At 37.9% G+C, this 20315-nt stretch overlaps 1 protein-coding gene across 3 annotated transcripts in view; it reads left to right on the top strand.

Annotated features, from left to right (window-relative positions):
• OPHN1 (oligophrenin 1) overlaps positions 1 to 20315 on the top strand; it is a 586519-nt gene that overhangs the window by 475615 nt on the left and 90589 nt on the right. For all 3 annotated transcript variants that reach the window (XM_010973648.3, XM_010973647.3, XM_045509198.2), the window contains exon 19: positions 9075 to 9234. In XM_010973648.3, the coding sequence (XP_010971950.1) occupies positions 9075 to 9234 (160 nt within the window). The remainder of the gene's footprint in view (positions 1 to 9074; positions 9235 to 20315) is intronic.

Here is a 20315-nt window from a genome sequence, read left to right on the forward strand (position 1 = left end):
TCCCTTATTTTCTTAATTTCTTAACAAGGGAAAGGATAAACTGAGAATTCGAGCTTTGCAGATACTACTATATATAAATAGATAAACAGCAAGTTTATACTATTTAGCACAGGGAAGTATATTTAATATCTTGTAGTAACCTATAATGAAAAAGAATATGAAAAGGAATATATGTATGTATATGTATGACTGAACTATTGTGCTGTACACCAGAAATTGACATAACATTGTAAACTGACTATAATTCAATTTAAAAAAGAAGTAGAGGTTATATTTTAAGAGTAGATGAGTTCAAGTTAACTATTTTTTTTGGCTAGAGCACATCATAGGTGATGTTGTTTACCTTATACTGTATTACATCTGAAGATGCATAATATTAGTTGATCTACTTTACTGATATTACAATTGACCATTGCTCTATTCTAACCTGTTCCTGCAAGTTTGGGAATATCTATGTAATGTTTCTAGCCAAATCACAATCCATGTGTCTTGATACATCTAAGTAATGAGAAATCACTTTGCCACCAACCATGCTGATAAACAAAGCCACTGGTGTTGATTTGGAGATGAGGTTAGCTGAAGCTTTTAGGATCCCCTCTGGCTTCTGATTAGAGTCTTTTTAAATACTAATTAATCAGCCCTTGAATATGTAAGTCTGAATTTAAAATTAAAGTACTACAATCAACCCACTTGTCCGAGAGTATGCATGAAAACTAACAAACACATATATCAAAGTTCATCAATTCTAAGGGGCACTTGTTTTTTCTTCAAACTGTAACCTAAATTCTGTATGCATCTCAGAATCAATGGTTTCTTTTTTTCTTTTTCTTTTTATTGAAGTATAGTAAATCAATGATTCCTTAAAATCACTGTTGTCACTTAGCAGTTTTGATATAATAATCATAACCTCTACGTGCTTGAACATGGTCATAGCTGCTCATATTGTAGTCACTTTAATTAAATTTATGTGCATTGTTTAGTTTATTTTCTATTTAAAATGTCTTCAAAAATATTACATAATGGGAGAAAGAAGCATGATGGTGGAATAGAAGGACGCTTGTAGCTCACCCTCTCCCACAAATACACCAAAACTCACATCTACGGACTTACTCAGCCAACCAGAGCACCTGCCGAACTCCGACAGAACATCACCCTCTTCAAAAGACAAAGACGCCAAAATCTGGTAAGAGAAAAGGAAAAAAAGAAGAAAAAGCAAAACAGTGCAGGACTGATCCCATGGGGGGGGTGTGGCAAAGAAGGACTGGCACTTATTTGCTGGGTCTCCCCTCTCCAACAGAGAGGCCAGTGGGACAGAGAGGGATTCTCCAAGGCTCAGATCTGCCCTGAGCACCCCTTAACTGACAGAACTGAGTTAAACGGGCACAAAGGGTCCCCACAATTCTCAGCCCAAGACACAAGCTGGCAGCTGTGGCTGGGACAGGCTGTCCAAGCTGGGCAGAGGACTGGGGTGGCTACACCGAGGCAGCCCCAGGAGACTGCAGGGTGCTGCACACCGTGGATGAGAGAGGATATGAAGCAGAACAACCTCGGCCCCCATAAATTGTGAAAACAGCAAAGCAACATGGCTGGTGTGCCCTGGGAGAAGGGGCACCACAGCTTTTGTCTCCTCAGACCTGCACCACCTTTACTGGTGCTTCTCGTGAGAAGAGAGGTGGGGGCACAGCCACAGCTGCCATATCCCCTGTGCAGAGGGGCCGAGACCTGAATCTGCACCCAGGGGCTCTGCAACCTCCTAGGCAGGACTGAGACTTGTTTATAGCCCGAGGCAGATAGGATCTTTCTGCCCTGGCACGTCAGAGAACTCGCACTGCCAAGACAAACAAGGTGCTGAGATTTGGCTTGGAGCAGGGATGGGGCTGTTCCGCGGTCTTCCCTGAGCCCACCTTTGGAGTGCTGTCCCGAGGTGGAGCAGGCAGCTGCACAGAGCAGCGGAGCAGCTGGCACTGGGAGAGGGTGGGCGGCCACCCTCCTTCCTAGCAGGAATGCAGCACCTGACCATGGTGCTGGGAGGGGGCAGGACCAGCCCACCTGCCTCGCCCAAGTGCAGCATCTAACTGCAGCATTGGAAGGAGGAGTGACCTGCCCGCCCACCGGCTAAGAGCTCAGCACCTGACCCAGTGTTGGGAGGGGGCACGATCTGCTAGCCAACAGCCACTGGGAGCAGCACAGTCGAGGGTGCCAACAGAGGGTCTCTGGAAACAACAAGCTGAGTTTGCAAAACAGGGTGAAGACACAAAGACCTCTCGATAAAATCATCAAGAACACACCATCTCTAGGAGAACCAGATAACTGATACTCCTTAAGCCACAGTGCCAGAGAGATATGAGCAAGATGAAGCAGAAGGACCACTCCCAATTAAAAAAATCAAGAGAAATCCCCTGAAAGCACAATCAAGGAAATAGACATTGATGGCCTACTAGATCAAGATTTCAAAAAAAGAGAGATCAAGTACTGAAGGAACTAAAAGAAATAGTGTTTAGAGATATAAAATATGTCAAAAATGAAATTGAAGCTATAAAGAAGAAACAAAGAATTAGTAAACTCATTTGCTGAGATGAGAACTGATCTAAAGGGTGTGCAAAGCAGGCTAGATAATGCAGAGGAATGAATAAGTGACCTAGAAGACAGGACAACAGAAAGCGCCCAATCAGAACAGCTGAGAGAAAAACAAATAAAAAACAATGAAAACAATATAAGGGACCTATGGGATAATATAAAACATGCCAATCTAAGAATAATAGGGGTCCCAGAAGGGGAAGAAAGAACAAAGGGGATTGAAAAGGTTTTGGAAGATCATGACTGAAACTTCCCAAACCTAAAGAAGGAATTAGATATCCAAGTACAGGAGGCTCAGAGGGTCCCAAACAGAAAGAACCCAAGTAGACCCACACCAAGACATATCATAATCAAGATGGCCAAAGTTAAGGATAAAGAAATGATCCTAAAGGCAGCAAGAGAAAAACAAAGAGTGAGTTACAAGGGAACTCCCCATAAGGCTCTCAGCTGATTTCTCTACACAAACACTACAGGTCAGAAGGGAGTGGCAAGATATATTCAAAGTCCTGAATGAAAAAAAGATGCAGCCTAGGATACTCTATCCAGCAAGGCTATCCTTTAGAATATAAGGAGAGATAAATTTACAGACAAGCGAAAACTGAAAGATTTTAGCAACACTAAACCCACGCTAAAAGAAATATTGACAGGTCTACTCTAAATAGAAAAGAAGCAGGATGCTACAAAAATGAGAAACTCATAACTGGAAACGAGATAACTGCCATGAATTACAAAGAGAATAAACACAAAATTGTAAAAGAAGACATCTAAATCATTAAGAGTGGGAGAGGGAATCAAGGAAAGCCACTGTGGAAAACAGTATGGAGATTCCTCAAAAGACTAGGAATAGACTTACCATGTGACTCAGGAATCCCACTCCTGGGCATATATCCAGAAGGAACCCTACTTCAAAATGACACCTGCACCCTGCTGTTCATAGCAGCACTATTTACAACAGCCAAGACATGGAAACAGCCTAAATGTCCATCAACAGATGACTGAATAAAAAAGGTGTGGTATATTTATATGATGGACTACTATTCAGGCACAAAAACTGACAACATAACGCCATTTGCAGCAACATGGATGTTCCTGGAGAATGTCACTCTAAGTGAAGTAAGCCAGAAAGAGAAATAAAAATACCATATGAGATCACTCATATGTGGACTCTAAAAAAATATAGAAATAAATAAATACATCACAGAAACAGACTCATAGACATAGAATAGAAACTTGTGGTTGCCAAGGGGGCAGGGAGTGGGAAGGACAGACTGGGATTTCAAAATTTTTAGATACTGACAGGCATATGCAGAATAGATAAACAAGACTACTGTATAGCACAGGGAAATATATACAAGATCTTGTGGAAGCTTATAGTGAAAAAATTGTGACAATGAATATATATATGTTCATGTATAACTGAAAATGTGTGCTCTACGCTAGAATTTGACACAACATTATAAAATGAGTATTACTCAATAAACAAATGTAAACAAAATTACATAATGATTTGACAATGATATGTTTTTATCTTTCTTAGTGGTACATAATAAAATAATGATGTGGTTGCGACTGATGTCATTGATGAAATTCAGGATATTGAACTGACTATGTTGAAGTATTTAAAGTAAACTACAAATAGTTTAACACCAGTGGAGGAAACCAAAGCAGTCTGCCCTTAAGGGCATCATCTTCAAGGATTGGGACTGCTCACTTTGTGACAGACACTGACTTACTCTCCCCTTCTATTAGTATCTTGTCCACTTAAAAGCTTTTAATTATGCAAGGTTTCAAGTATATACAATATTCAATACTGAATATCAATATTTAATATTCAAGTATAATAAGTAGAAAGAATCAGTTATGAACATGTAACCAATCTTGTTTCATCTATAGCTCTATCCATTTTCCCTCCTGCCATATTATTTTGAAGCAAATCTGACATCATGTTATTGCATACATAAATAATTCAGTATGTATATTGAAAAACAAAAATTCTTTGTACACATAACCATAATATAATTACCACATCTAAAATAATTAATAATTACTTCATATCATTAAATATTCTGTGTTCACATTTCTAGTACTCTCAAATATGTCATATGTTTTTTCTTTGAATCAGGATCCAAATAACATCCACATGTAGCAATCTGTTCAAATGTTTTTTAAGCCTCTTTTAATCTCTGGCAGAGGTCAGTAGATGTTTTCCACAAGATAATACGTATTTAAGGCTTTGTGAGCAATATGGACTCTGTCACAGCTACTTAGTTCTACCTTTATTGTACAAAGGCAGCCATTGATAATATGTGAATGAATAAGCATAGCTGTACTGCAATAAAACTTTATCTATAAAACCAGGTTAGATTTGGCTCAAGGGCCATGGTTTGGTGATCCCTTATCTATAGCAGTAGTTCTCAAATGTTTGGTTGTATCAGAATCTGGAGGGCTAATAAAGAACACAGAGGCCAAGGCTTGAGACAATATAGCATAGGGCTTCTATGCTTTTACCATGTTCCCAATCTATAGGTTTCTCCTTCATCTCTTTCTTTTTTCTTATCATTTATTTATTAAATAAAACATGTCATTCGTCCTTTTAAGTTCCCTATAGTTAGATCAAGAGACTTGCTCTGATTCCAGTTTTTTAAAATATTTTTTTTTAGATATTTTTCATTGTTATTTTTTTTTCAGTAGGGAGTATTTAGAGTAGGGAAGGAAAGATACTTCATAACTTGTTTTATGGTCTTCCAACAGTAGACACATAATGTGCGGCTGTCTTTTTTCCCATTATTTTCAGAAGAAGGTCTTTCTTAGATCCACTGAATGGCTGAGCTGAAAGGCTCTTTAGATTACCCAGTAACCTTCTTGTTTTATAGATGAGGGATCAGATACCTAAGGAGGAAAAGATAGGCCCAAAGTCATGCCACGCATTAGTAATGGAACTAGTTTAATGAACTTATTCAATTTTTTTTTCATATTTAGTGAGGTATAATTGACAAATAAAATGTATATATTTATAGTATATAACTTGATGTTTGTTATATGTATATATGAAATAATTGCCACAATAAAGCCAATTAATATATCTCACCTCATATATAGTTACTATTTTCTTTCTTTCTCTCTTTCTTTCTCTCTTTCTTTCTTTCTTTCCTTCCTTCCTTCCTTTTCCTTTCTTTCTTTCTTTCTTTCCTTTCTTTCTTTCTTTCCTTCCTTCTTTCTACTTAAGATCTAACCTCTTAGCAAATTTCAAGCATAAAATACAGTATTGTTAACTATATTGTTAACTACATTGCTATATATTAAATCTCCAGAACTGAACTCATCTTGCATAACTAAAACTTTGTACCTCTTGACCAGCACCTACCCGTTCCTCACCCCAGCCCATGGTGACCATCATTATACTCTCTGTGTCTGGCTTATTTCACTGAACATAAGTCCTCCAGATTAATCCATGTTGTAGCAAATGGCAGGATTTCCTTTTTTTTTTAAGGCTTATTAATATTCCATTGTGTGTAATTATCTATTTTTCTATCTAAGGATGCTTAGGCTGTTGTGACTAATGCTGTAATGAACATAAGAGTGAAGATATTGCTTTGAAATTCTGCTTACTTTTCCTTTGGATATATACCCAGAAGTGGGATTACTGGATCATAAAGTAGTTCTATTTTTATAGGCATTTTAATTTATGACCTCTGATCTAAACCATCTAATTAAATTTTTTTTTTTTGCAAACTGGAGATTTTTTAAAAACCTCCCTTTAATATGTATTTCTTTGTTTTAAATTTGATGCTCAAGAGGTTGTGCCCTTTTACTCTGGTCTATGTGAACTGGAGAATTTAAGATTTCTTTGCTGTCAAATCATATTACAAACTCCTACCTAATTCACTACTCATGATGCCCTTCTTTTTTGTTTCATTCATCTCATTAACCCACAAGTTACAGTGTAACTTATGCCTCTTAATGGTTTTCAAAATGTATAATAAAAAGAGAGATGTCAAATGGAAAGAAATCTCCCCAAATAATAGGTTACCTTTCAAATCTCATAAGAAGGCCAAGAAGGAAAAGAGTGTCCTAAATGGGATACCAAGAACCTCCCTCAGAGAATAGAAGGTGGCTTTAGCTTAAAGAGGCTGATTTCTTGAGAGAAATTAGTGAAGCAGATAATGGGATCCAGGAATGACTGTGGGACTTGGAACCCAACGGATATGGGCTTGAATCCCTATATTAATATGTATTCACAAACTGTTTGACCTTCACTTAGTACTTTACCCTCTGTGAAACCAGGCTTCAGAGATAAAATACTCTGCCTTTTGGAGTTATAAGGATTAAGTGACTTCTGGCACATTCAACCAAAGTCATTTCCGTTCAAAGCTCTCAAAAGGAGATAAGCATTCACACATGCTGGAGGCTGTGGTCTCACAAGTGTCCTTGCCTTGTTACTATTGGTTTAGCCATTCTGGATCGCTTGGTGGCAGCATGGAGTTGCTTTTCTATTTCAACATCTGAAATATTCTGTCACTAAAAAATAAGGGTTGATTACAGAAGTCTTTAAACTGTTAAAAGGGACTCATCACCAGAGTTCCAATACCAAAGGCCTGTGAATAGTTGCTGTTCATTATCTTCTGAATGGCAACCAGCCTTTGTCTTGAGCTTAACAGATTTAGGATTTGTCTACGGATTCTGTCCCTGTCAATTACCTACTAAGTGATAAGAGCCTGCTTATTGATGGGGTAAGTCCTATTGATGGGGTCAGTCTCTCCAGGGCCTTGACCTGAGCAGGTTTTGAAAGTTAGTGTTTCATATACAAACTAAAAAATACGCAGCTAAAAAATACGCAGTATATTATATATATGTATTTACATGCAGTATAATGTATATATGCAGTCAAACTGTAATAATTCTATCTAATAAAGCTGAAAAAAGAAAAGAAAAAAAAAAAAGAAAGTATTTGTGGTGGGCTGTTCCATTCCCTCACCTTCCCACCCCCACAGCCAAACTGACCAAAAGGCTGCACACCTTTTACTTGGATGCCTCCAGTACTATGTGAAAGAGCACTGGAGGTACTCAGTTCCATTAAAAATAATTAATTGGTACCTGCTCTGTGTGAGGCACACAACCTTGGAAGTTATTTACCACCTAGTAGGAAAGGCAGATAAGAAACAGAAAATTGCAACATACTCTACTACTTGCCAGTGGTGTCAATCAAGGTGAGGACAGTAGGCTGTGAGAGCCCAGAGGAAAATGTCACTTAAAGTGAGCCTCAAAGGATGAATAGATATTCTTTAGATCTAGGAAGAGGGAGACATTCTAAACAGAGGGAATGACATGAACAAAGATATGGAGGTCTGGAACAGCACGATGCAGCCCCCAAACCTAATCTAAGCAGTGTAGTATATAAGAGCATCAGAGGTCAGCAGTGTCTAGATGGAGGCTCCTGGAGAGGTAATAATAACAGCAGATATTTATCATGGAATATTTCCAGGACACCATGCTAAAGAAATTTAGCTCCATTTATTTCACAAACCTCTGAGGAGGATGCTATTTTTGCAAGTGGAAACACTGAAGCCCAGAGAGGTCAGGTCACTAACACTCACTGTTGCACAGCTAATGGGTGGCAGTGTTGGGATTCAAACCCAGGTCAGCTTCACAGCCTGAGTATGCATTGGAATTGGAAATAGGTGCCAAGTTACTCAAGACTTTAATTGCCACTTTGAAGAGAATTGGCCATGTCCTATAAGTGATAGGAAGCCACTAAAGGTGATTTAAGTGAGGAAAGTGACAAGAGATCAGAAAGTTTAGGATTACAAGCCCTACCCTAATCAGGCTAAATGATTGTGACCTCAGGAAAATTCCTTTCCTTCTTTGGACCACTGTTTTCTCATCTGTAAAGTGAAGACAATGGTAAAGTGCTAACCTTAAGGATCCCTTTCAGCACTTTGAGTTTTTTGCCTCTCTGACTCTGGGTGGGGAAGGAGATAGATGCCTGACTGATGAGACTGGTAAGCACTTTCACTGTGTGCTTTGTTCTTTACATATGCTTTGTTCTTCTTTAAAAAAATTCATTGAAGTGTAATTGATTTACAATGTTAATTTCAGGTATACAGCAAAATGATTCAGATATATATATTTAATTTTCAGATTCTTTCCATTTGTTCTTCTTTATATATGCTTTATACATGATCTGCCTCTTGCCATTGAATTTCATCTTGCTTTCCTCCTGTCTCTTCAAATACTTTCTAACTATATCCACCCACCCTACTTCATTTAACTCCTACTGTGCTACGAAGTAAGTTAGCTCTGTCTCACTTTGGCCCCTAATTATATACTAGTCTTTGCTAATTGCTTCCTTTGTAATCTTTTGTTCCCATGTATATTTTGGGCTTCTCTTTTCTTTCTGATTTTTAGTTTCTCTTCCTCCCTAAAGCACCTAACACAGTCTTGGTTACAAGCGGGTCTTGGAGAGAATCTTGTTAATAATTTTCTTTCTCTTCTGGCAGTGTGTGTGAGCACAGCAAAGAGAATCTTATGACCCCCTCTAACATGGGGGTGATCTTTGGACCCACTCTGATGAGAGCTCAGGAGGACACTGTGGCTGCCATGATGAACATCAAATTCCAGAACATTGTGGTGGAAATCCTAATTGAACATTTTGTTAAGGTATGTATTTTCTGTCCTCACCATCACTCCTCCAAACATGTCACATTTTCCCCTAGCAACCTTTTAGAATTGTGTCTTCTCCCTGGCTCCAGTTATAATAGAAGGAAATTCTATATGACACAATGACATTTAATAGCATTTCTGACTCTGTGAAATTAATTCACTCAGCAAACACTTCTGGAGAATGTAACTATTATCAAGGCCCATGCTAGGTGGTATGGAGAAATAAAAAAATCACTGTTCATGCCTTTAAGGAGTTAACAGTATAGTATGGAAACAGCCATGTAAACAAAGAAAACTAATAGAGATAAAACTGGTATATGTAAAATTAAACCATAAAGAAAGCAATACTTATTTAAACCCCATCACATTCTTTCAGAACTTAAGGTAATATAAATTTTATGTGGTATGTAAAATATGAGGTGGTATACATAATTAGGTAAAATGAAAAATAAGGATAGAGACAGAAAATGAACCCAGGAATGAGGCTAGGCAAGAAATCTTTATTGACAAGTCCTATACACTTGCTACAAATGTCCCGACATTTGACTTTAAGCATTCTAGCAGTCAATACCATCCTAACAGAGCACAACTCAATAAAAACTTTTCTTTAGCGTGAGGGGTCTGATGATATAGTCCAGGTGGTATCCACAGTCCAAATCCACTTACTAGCTATATTAGGCAGTATACAGATTAAGCTGCCAAGACATCATATATAAACACAGTGGCTCCAATACAAGAGACATTTTTTTTTTCTTGGTTGTGGAACACTCCAAAAAGGTGCTCCAGGGCTGATATGGTGACTTGACAGGGACAAGAACCCTGGTTACTTCTTTGTTGTTGTTCCAACATCCCTTAGGTGCCACTTCATCTGCGTGACCAAATATTCTACATGATGTCAACTGAGAAGGATGAAAGAAAGGAAGTGGAGAGTATAACCATTTTCTTTAAGGTTGTGACCTGGAAGTCACATATATCACTTTCATTTGCATACCATTCATCAGAATTTAATCTTATTGTCACATCTAGCTATAATAGAGGCAGGGAAGTTTAGTGTTTTATTTGGGGTAGCAATGTGCCCAGCTAAGAATTTAATTATTTTACAAAAGAAGAGGGAGAGAGAGAATGGATATTGGAGGAAAACTGACATTCTCTGCATGTTATCTGCATTACATCAAATGATGTAACTTCTCTGATAGTAATTTTTTTCACTGAAATGTGAAGATGATAATAAACACATGCTATGTGACAGTCACATGCCAAAGGCTGTTTAGCTAATGAAAGGACTGGGATTTAAATCCAAATAGCCTGACTCAGAGTTGAAGTACTTAATCATTATTAAGCACTAAATGAGTGCTACCTCACCAGTCATTTCGGTACAGTGATATTATTGGGTATATACAGGGCACTTTGGTACTATTAAGGATGTGTATTTGCAGAGAAGTATACCCTAGGTCAATACTTCAGATGGGAAAGAAAGGGAAATAGGGAAAGGAAATTTTGAGGAGATGGCCCAGCATGAACAAAGGCCCACGGGCATAAAACCCCAAGCCATTTGGTATTGTTGGAACATAAAATAGAAATAGGTGTGGCAGGGGATGTGATTGGAGACAGTGTCCAGATCCTAAAAGGACTAGTTTGCCTAATTGAGGAGTTTGGAATGTTTGAAATTGTTCCTGCAGGCTTGTGAAAGCATTGCTTGAAAGGAGAGTAGTATGGTGAACAGACTTACATTTGGTAGGCATTATTTTAGCTGTAGTGTAAAAGATGGATCACAGAGAGAGAGTATAGTTGCCATAATCTGAACAATAAATAATTGTAGTCTTAGGCCAGTGGTAAGAAGAACAAAGAGGCTAAAGCAGTAGGAATTGGTGATTGGAAGTGGAAAATGTAGGAGAGGGAGAGGTCTGAATCCTGGATTTCTAACTTGACTGACTGGATGGATGGAGCTGTATTCCACACATATAAGAAATACAGAATCGGAAAGTTTTGGGGAGACGGAAAAAAAGGTCAGTTTGGGACAGGTTGGATTTGAGATTTCTGAGCAATATCCAGAGAACAATATCTAAGAAGTAGTTGACTATGAATCTAAAGCAGAGATTAGCAATTTTTTTTCTTAAAGAACCATACAGTAAATATTTTAGGCTTTGCAGGTCATAGATCTCTGTCACAACCACTCAACTCTACTTTGTATTGGGAAAGCGGTTATAGATAACATAAACAAATGAATGTTCCATTAAAATGCTATTTACAAAATTGGCAGCAGGTGTGTGGGCTGTGATTTTCTGACTCTTTGTCTAAAGCCCAGATACCATTTACTGATTCATTAATCAATTGATTCATTCATTCATAAAATATATATTGAGTACCTACTATTTGCCAAGTACTATTTTAGGCACTGGCAATACAGCCCTCATGGAATTTATAAAAACAGTATCAAAATAAGTAAAATATATAGTATGTTAGATGATAATCAGAGCATTAAGATGAACAATATATACAAGATCTTGTGGTAGCTCACAGTGAAAAAAATGTGATAATGAATATATGTATGTTCATGTGCTGAAAAATTGTGCTCTACACTGGAATTTGACACAACAATGTAAAATGACTAAAACTCAATAAAAATGTTTTTTAAAAAGCAGAAAAGGGTAATAGAAATGGTTGCAAAGTGATTTTCAAATTTTAAATGCAGTGGCCAGGAAGACCTCATTGAGAAGATAACTTTTGAGCAGAGACCCATAGGTAATAAAGGAATAATTTTTCAGATATCTGGGGAAAAAGCATTCTAGGCTGGAAATGGTAATTGGAATATCCCTGAGGCAGAAGTATGCCTATCATGTTCATAGTACAACAAGGAGTTCAGATTGGCTAGAAGGGATTAATCAAAAGAAGAAACAGAAGAAAGATAGCTTCAGAGAGGAAATGGTGAGGGAAAGCTGAGTACATCCTTTAGGGTCTTAGAACCCATTGGAAGGATTTTGACTTTGCTATCTGAGTAAGATAGAATGAAGTTTTAGACCAGAGAAATGGCATGATTTAACTTATGTTTAATAGAAATATTTTGGATGATTTGTGGATAATAGCTGTAGGGGAACAAGGGTAGAAGCATGGAGACTAATTAGGAGCATGTTTCAATAGTGCAATAAAAAATGATTGTGCCTTGAATGAGAGTGGTAATAGTGGAGATGGTGAGAAGTGGTCAATTCTAAATAATTTTGAAGGTAGAGCAAACAGGATTTGCTGATAAATCTTATGTGGAATGTGAGAGAAAGAGGAGTCATGAATAACTTCAAGATTTTATATCTGAGCAGTGGGAAGGATGAAGTTGCTATTTACTATGATAGGCTGAGGAAGGAGAAGATTTGTAAAAAAAAAAGTGCAGGAGTTCAGTTTGAGACAAGTTAAAATAGATATGCCTATGAGACATCTGAGGTCAGAGAATAGAACAGGATTAGGGAAATAGAGTTGGCCTTCAGTAACACAGAGGTGGTGGTTAAAACCATGTGAGTGAATATTCTTGCCTAAGGAATACTTGTAGCAAGAAAGTAAACATTAGACCAAGGATTGAAATCTAGGGAGTGACAATGTTTGAAGGGCCATTAGAAGAAACCACAAAATAGATCAAGAAAGAATGGTCAGTGACAGGAGTACAAGGAGATAGGGGAGCCATAGACTCCTAGAAAGGAGTTAGTTTTCTGAAGGAAAGAGTGAATAGTGATTTCCATTTCCCAAGACATGCCATGCAGGACAAGCTCTGAAAAGTAACTACTGCTTTAAATGTTTAAATTAAAAAATATATATATAAGTCATACATGTACATGGTAAAAATTCCAACCATAAAGTATAGAATGAAAAATGATTCTACTCTTTGCTGAGTCTCAGCCCCTAGTTCTAATCTTCACTTCAATAATTTGTTTGTCATTCTGACAAAGGAAAAAAAAGTACATATTTACATATATGTGCATTGATTTTAATATGTATATTATTCCACTACTGAGTTCAGCTAAAACCCCTGGACATTTTATATAAAAGCAACACAAGAAGACTCTGAAATATGAAGGGAATAAAGCAGACAAGACCAGCTAGGGACTTAGAGAATGATATGACCACTAGTCACCTTTGTTTTTGCCTCTTATCTCCCAGATTGGGTAGTGTAGAAGCTGACAACCTAAAAACAACAACAACAACAACAACAATAACAATAACAACAACAACAGTGGGTGCAGTCAAAAAGGGCTCAACAAAAGCCTGCTCTCACTATCCAAGGAACTGGAAAGGATAATAACCTCTTCACTCCAGCAAAATGCCACAGAAAAAATTGAGTCCCTGCTCCACCTTCAGCAAAGGCTGAGTGTAGAGTCTAGACTTCTACCTTTTCCAGTCTGTAGCAAGACAACTCATCCATCCTCTCCCTGCCCCATATGGTTGTGCCAAGGAGGTCACTTGGGAAACCAGACTTTCATTTGTACCTGGTGGTAATGAGACACCCTCCCCAACTCCCTATGGTGTCAGTGGAGACCACACAAAGCACTTGGACTCCCATGACCATTTAGCACTGGAGTAATGTCAGAAGAGGCCTGGTAGAAATACAGGACTTTACCACCACTAAGTGGAATTCAGGCTGCCACACTGTGGTGTCAGTAAAGAGGAGACCATGTGTAGAACAATAATGAGATATTCTCCTTCTCCTGCCAGAGTGGTATCAACAGGGTCCTATTGAGGAGCCTAAATTCCTACTTTTGCCTAGCAGTAACAAAGAGTCTTTGCCTCCCGTTGGGATGTCAATTAAGGCCAAGTGGAAAACCTGGACTTCCATGCCATCCTGGCAGTAATGAGGCAGTGCCCCTCCTCCCCTGCAGTGGCAGTGTCAGAGAAGGCCTGCTATAACAGAAGGTATAAGTAAGAACAAGATTCTCATAATACTCAAAATGTGCAACCATCAGTTGAAAATCATTTGTCATACCAAGAACCAGGAAAATCTCAATATGAATGAGAAAATGCCATCAATAGATATAAACACCAAGATGACACAGTTGTTAATTATCTGACTAGAATTTTAAAGCAGCCATCATAAAAATGCTTTAGCAAGCAATTGGGAATCCATCTGAAACAAATGAAAAGCAATCTCAATGAAGCAATAGAAACTTTTTGTAGAGAAATACAAAGACTGAGCAAAGAGCCAGAAGATATAAAGAAGAATCAAGTGAAAATTATAGAACTGAAAAGTGCTATAAGTGAATTTTAAAAATCCAATGGATGGGCTCAACAATAGAATAAAGAAGACAGGGGAAAGAAACAGTGAACTTTTAGAATAACAGAAATTATTCAATCCAAGCAACAGGTGACTAGAGAATTTGTTACAGCTGACCTATCCTTAAAAGCATGACTAAAGGAATTTCTCTAAACAAAATGGACACAGTAAAACAAGAGATCTTGGAATATTAGGGAAGAAGAAAGAACAACAGAAAGAGCAAAATTATGGATAAATTTGATAGACTTTTCTTCCCCCCTTGAGTTTTCTCAAGTATGTTTGATGGTTAAAGAAAAAAATATTTTCCAGCTTTATTGAGATAAAGCAAAAATTATGATATGATCTGATATGGTTCTCAATGTATGTGAAGGAAACGCTTAAGACAATTGTATCATAAAAAGAGGGAGTGTAAAGAACATCAAGTGAGGTAAGGTTTGTACATTTCACCAAAAACATGAAATGTTGACACTAGTAGCCTATGATAAATTATGTATGTACAATGTAATGCCTAACACAATCACTAACAAACTATACAAAGAGATGCACTCAGAAACACTGTAGATAAATCAAATTAGAATTCTAAAGATGTTCAAGAAAATATAGCAATCCTAAATGTTTATGTATGAAACAACAAAACATCAAATTGCATGAAGCAAAAAACTTGTAGAACTGAAAGGAGAAATAGAAAAAGCCACAATTATACTTGGAGGCTTTAACAACCTTCTCTCTCAACAATTGAAAATTCAAGTAGACAGAAAATCAGAATTGATTTAGAAGTGAAGAGTACCATCAAGCAACAGGATCTGATAAACATTTATAGAACACTACACCCAACAGCAGAATATAGATTATTTTAAGTTGCCAAGGAATAGATACCAAGATAGACAATATCTTAGTCCATAAAACACACACAATTTTTTAAAAAAATGGAAATCATGCATGATGTTTTCTCTGACTACAATGGAATTCAAACTAAAAATCAATAACATAAAGGCAACATGAAGCTTGGCAGAAAAAAAATTATGATTTTGAAGAATCCAGCCTCCCCACTCCCCCAGCCCCTACAAAGATTGATGATTGGGCAGCTATCCATGAACAAAAACAGCTCTTGGATGCTTCTAGAGTCTACTTAGGAAGTTTCAGCAACACAGTAGAACAAATTGATAATAATAATAATAATAATAATAATAATAATAATAGTAATAATAATAATAACAACACTAGGGAAGAAAGACTAACTTCATTTTGCTTGCATTATTCCTATCATCCAAGTTGGCATTGTTCAGTGCTAAGAAGGAACTTCCCAGCTAAAAGAATTCCTCTTGCCAGGAAAGGAAGAGTGGGGTGAGTAAAAAGCTTCTCCTGCCTTTCAAGGTACTATGTAAAATTTCCATTTCAGTTTCACACCACCCAGACCAGCAAAGCTGAGATGTATACAGCTGGCTAGGAATAAGGAAGAAAAGCATAAGCCATTATTAGCAGACATGCAGTGGGAGTGAGCAAAGTTCGCAGAGACCTCTTCTACAGACAAACTAAGCAGATTTCACCACTGAAGTGAAACCAATGGGCAGCATAGCTGCTGTGGACTCCCTATAGATCTAACCAGCTTTCTACCCACAAATATTCATGTGCCAGCCACCTGAGTCAGTCTCCACTCCTTCCACCCACTCACCCCTGATGGAGCCCATGAACCGCCTTGGCAACTATCCAAAGCATCTACAGCTGCATATATATAAAACACAAGCTACCTGAGATCATCCCCACCCCCACCAGAGCCCAGGAGCCATGTCCGCAGCCAATGTGGGCTTCTTCAGCTGTGTCAGTACAGCTGCTTTAGGACACCAGCCTGTGTCCCCTGGGCTCACCACCACCCCCGTGTCCACACTTGGGGCTAGCCCCTGGCCTGACACACATCTTTGGTCTCATCCTGGGGGAAGAGCATGCAGCCATGGGCAAGCATGCCAGTAGCCAGGGCCCCCACAACTACTTGTGGACCTGGATCAGGCCCTACCTTCTGTCATTAGTCAGCACCACTGTGCCCACCTCTAGCTAGCCACTCCAACTGTGTACCGGCATGACCACAGCCCAACTCCCATCACCAGCCACCACTGTAGTGTGCATGCCCAGGGGGGAGAGTATGCAGCTGAAGGAATATACATCAACAGCCAGGGACTCCACAGCCGCTTATGGGTTCAGATCAGGCCATGCCTTCTGTCACTAGCCAACACCACTGTGCCAACCTTTAGCTAGCCTTTCCAGCTGTGAACCTGTATATGCCCAGCTTGAACCCTGTCACCAGCCCCCACAGAAGTGTGCATGCCTGAGAGAAGAGTGTGCAACCATAGGAAACCATTCTGACATCCAGGATCTCTTCAGCTGCCAGTGAGTTTATAGTTGGCTCTGACCCTTGCTACCTGCCCTGATTCCCATAACTGCATGTCTCTGCAACTGGCCCTTGCCTATAAACAGGCACCTACAGTTGACCAAAAGCTGAATGTGTACACCACCAGCTTCAGACACCACCACTACCTGCCCTGGCCCCTATTAGACCTGGAGGTGCCAGGTAGGACCCCAACAGCCCTTGCAGCCACTGTGGACCCCACAGTGCCCACCAAGGAGCATGCAGTTGATGATATTGTGGACCCCAGTAGCCTGAGCCAAAGGGACATCATGTCCCCACAGTGTCTGACATATGCTTCCAAACTTGGCACCTTGTACTACCAGACCCAGGGTCATAGCACAGCCCCAACATGCCCCCATTCACAGGTGAAAGGCTTCCCTTACTAAAGTTAATCCATAAAGTCTGGAAGATATGACTACTTCAAATGAGCAGACACCTATGAAAGGCTACAGGGATCATGAAGAATTTGAGAAACATGTCTTCACCAAAGGAATACAGTAAACCTCCAATAGTTGGCCCAAAAGAAATGGAAGTCAGGAATTGCCTGACAGAATTCAAAATGATTGTTCTGTGGTGGTGCCCAGAGAGCTATAAGAGAACACAGATGAATAAGTTAAAAACTCAAGAAAACAATACAAGAGCAAAAGAAGTTCAACAAAGAGAGAAAACACAACAAAGAAACAAACAAATTTTAGAGCTGAAGAATATAATGACTGAACTGAAGAATTCAATCAAGTGCTTCTACAGCAGAAATGAACAAGCAGAAGAGAGAATTAGTGAGCTAGAAGACAGACCAGTAAGAGAGAATTAATGAGCTAGAAGACAGACCAGTTGAAATTATCCAATTAAAGGAGCAAAAAGAAAGAGAATAAAACAGAATGAAGAAAGCTATCAGGACTTATGAAACAATATCAGCAAAAATACTATTCTAATTATTGGAGTCCCAGAAGGAGAGAGGGAAAAATGGACTTAAAGCTTATTTTAAAAAATAATGACTGAAAACTTCCTAAACCTAGGGAGGGATTTGGGCATCCAAGTTCATGAAGCTAATAGATCATCTTAAAATTTCAATCCACAATAGTATTCTTCAAGTCACATAATAATAAAACTGTCTAAAATCAAAGATAAACTATTTTAAAAGCAGGAAGAGAAAAAAATTATCTCATATAAGGGAACCCCTGTAAGGCTATCAGTGGATTTCTCAGCAGTGATCTTGTAGGCCAAGAGATAATGGGATGATATATTCACAATGCTAAAGGAAATAAACTGCCAACCAAGAATATTTTCACTCAAGAAAGTTGTCCTTCATAATTGAAGGTAAAATAAAAAATTTTTCCTAATAAACAAAAGACAAAGAAATTCATCACCACTAAATATTTCTTACAGTAAATACTGCAAAGCATTCTTCAAGCTGAAACAAAGGACACTAATTGGTAACATAATAACATGTATATGAAAATATACAACATACTGGTCAAGGTGAGCATATTCAGAATACCATTAACACTGTAATATAGTGATGTGTTACCTATTTAATCCTAGAATAAAGGTTAAAGCACAAAAGTATTAAAAGTAGCTGTAGCTTCAACAATTTGTTAATGGATACACAATATTAAATGTTGTAAATGGTGACATCAAAAACATAAAAGAGGGGAGTAAAAGCAGTATTTTCAAGAGATTGAAGTTAAATTGTAGTGTTAAATAGACTGTTATATATAAGATGTTTTATGTAAGCTTCACAGTAACCACAAAACAAACACTTGCAGTAGATTCACAAAATATAAAAAAAAAAAGGAATAAAAACATACCACTGTGGAAAATCATCTGTTTACAAAGGAAGGCAGCAAGGAAGGAAGAAAGAAAAAAGTGGGAAACAGCAAGAAAACAATAAGATGCACAAAAGAACCAAAATTGCCAAAGCATTAGTAAACAAAAGGAATGAAGCTGGAGGTGGTGAAACCAGACCTCAGACAATACTACAGAGCTATAGTAATCAAAACAGCATGGAATTGGTACAAAAAACAGACATATGGATCAATGGAGCAGAATAGAGATCCCAGAAATAAACCCACAAACTTTGGTCAATTAATCTTTGACAAAGGAGGCAAGAAGATACAATGGAGTAAAGACAGTCTTTCAGCAAATGGTGTTGGGAAAACTGGACAGCTGCATGTAAATCAATGAAGTTAGAACACTCCCTCACACCATACACAAAAGTAAACTCAAAATGTCTTAAAGACTTAAACATAAGACAAGACACTATAAACCTCTTAGAAGAAAACAGGAAAAACATTATCTGACATAAATCTCAGCAGTGTTATCCTAGGGCAATCTACCCAAGGAATAGAAATAAAACCAAAAATAAACAAATGGGACCTAATTAAACTTATAAGCTTTTGCACAACAAAGGAAACCATAGGCAAAACAAAAAGACAACCTACAGAATGGGAGAAAGTATTTGCAAAAGATGAGACTGACAAGGGCTTAATCTCCAGAATATATAAAAAGCTCATACGACTTAATAACAAAGAAAACAACACAATCAAAAAATGGGCAGAAGACCTAAACAAGCAACTCTCCAATGAAGACATACAAATGATCAATAGGCACATGAAAAAATGTTCAATGTCACTAAGTATTAGAGAAATGCAAATCAAAACTACAATGAGATATTACTTCACATCAGTCAGAATGGCCATCATTCAAAAGTCCACAAATGATAAATGCTGGAGAGGGTGTGGAGAAAAGGGAACCCTCCTACAGTTCTGGTGGGAATGTAGTTTGGTGCAACCATTATGGAAAACAGTATGGAGATTCCTAAAAATAGTAAAAATAAACTTACATTATGATCCAGCAATCCTACTCCTGGGCATCTATCCAGAGAACCTTAATTCAAAGAGACACATGAAGCCCAATGTTCATAGCAGCACTATTTGCAGTAGCCAAGACATGGAAACAGCCAAAATGTCCATCAACAGATGACTGGATAAAGAAGAAGTGGTATATTTACACAATGGAATATTACTCAGCCATAAAAAAGTAATAAAATAATGCCATTTGCAGCAACATGGATGAACCTGGAGAATGTCATTCTAAGTGAAGTAAGCCAGAAAGAAAAAAAAATACCTTATGATGTCACTTATATGTAGAATCTAAACAAATGAACAAACAAACATATCTACAAAACAGAAACAGACTAACAGACATAGAAAACAAATGTATGGTTACCAACGGGGAGGGGGTGGGAAGGGATAAATTGGAAGTTCGAGATTTGCAGATACTAATTACTATATATAAAAAATAGATAAGCAACAACTTTATACTGTATAGCCCAGGGAACTATATTCAATATCTTATAATAACTGATGGTTAAACATAAAAACGAATATATGTATGTTCCTGTATGACTGAATTATTGTGATTTAC

This window comes from Camelus bactrianus, chromosome X (assembly GCF_048773025.1).
Source record: "Camelus bactrianus isolate YW-2024 breed Bactrian camel chromosome X, ASM4877302v1, whole genome shotgun sequence".
Classification (NCBI taxonomy): Eukaryota; Metazoa; Chordata; class Mammalia; order Artiodactyla; family Camelidae; genus Camelus; species Camelus bactrianus.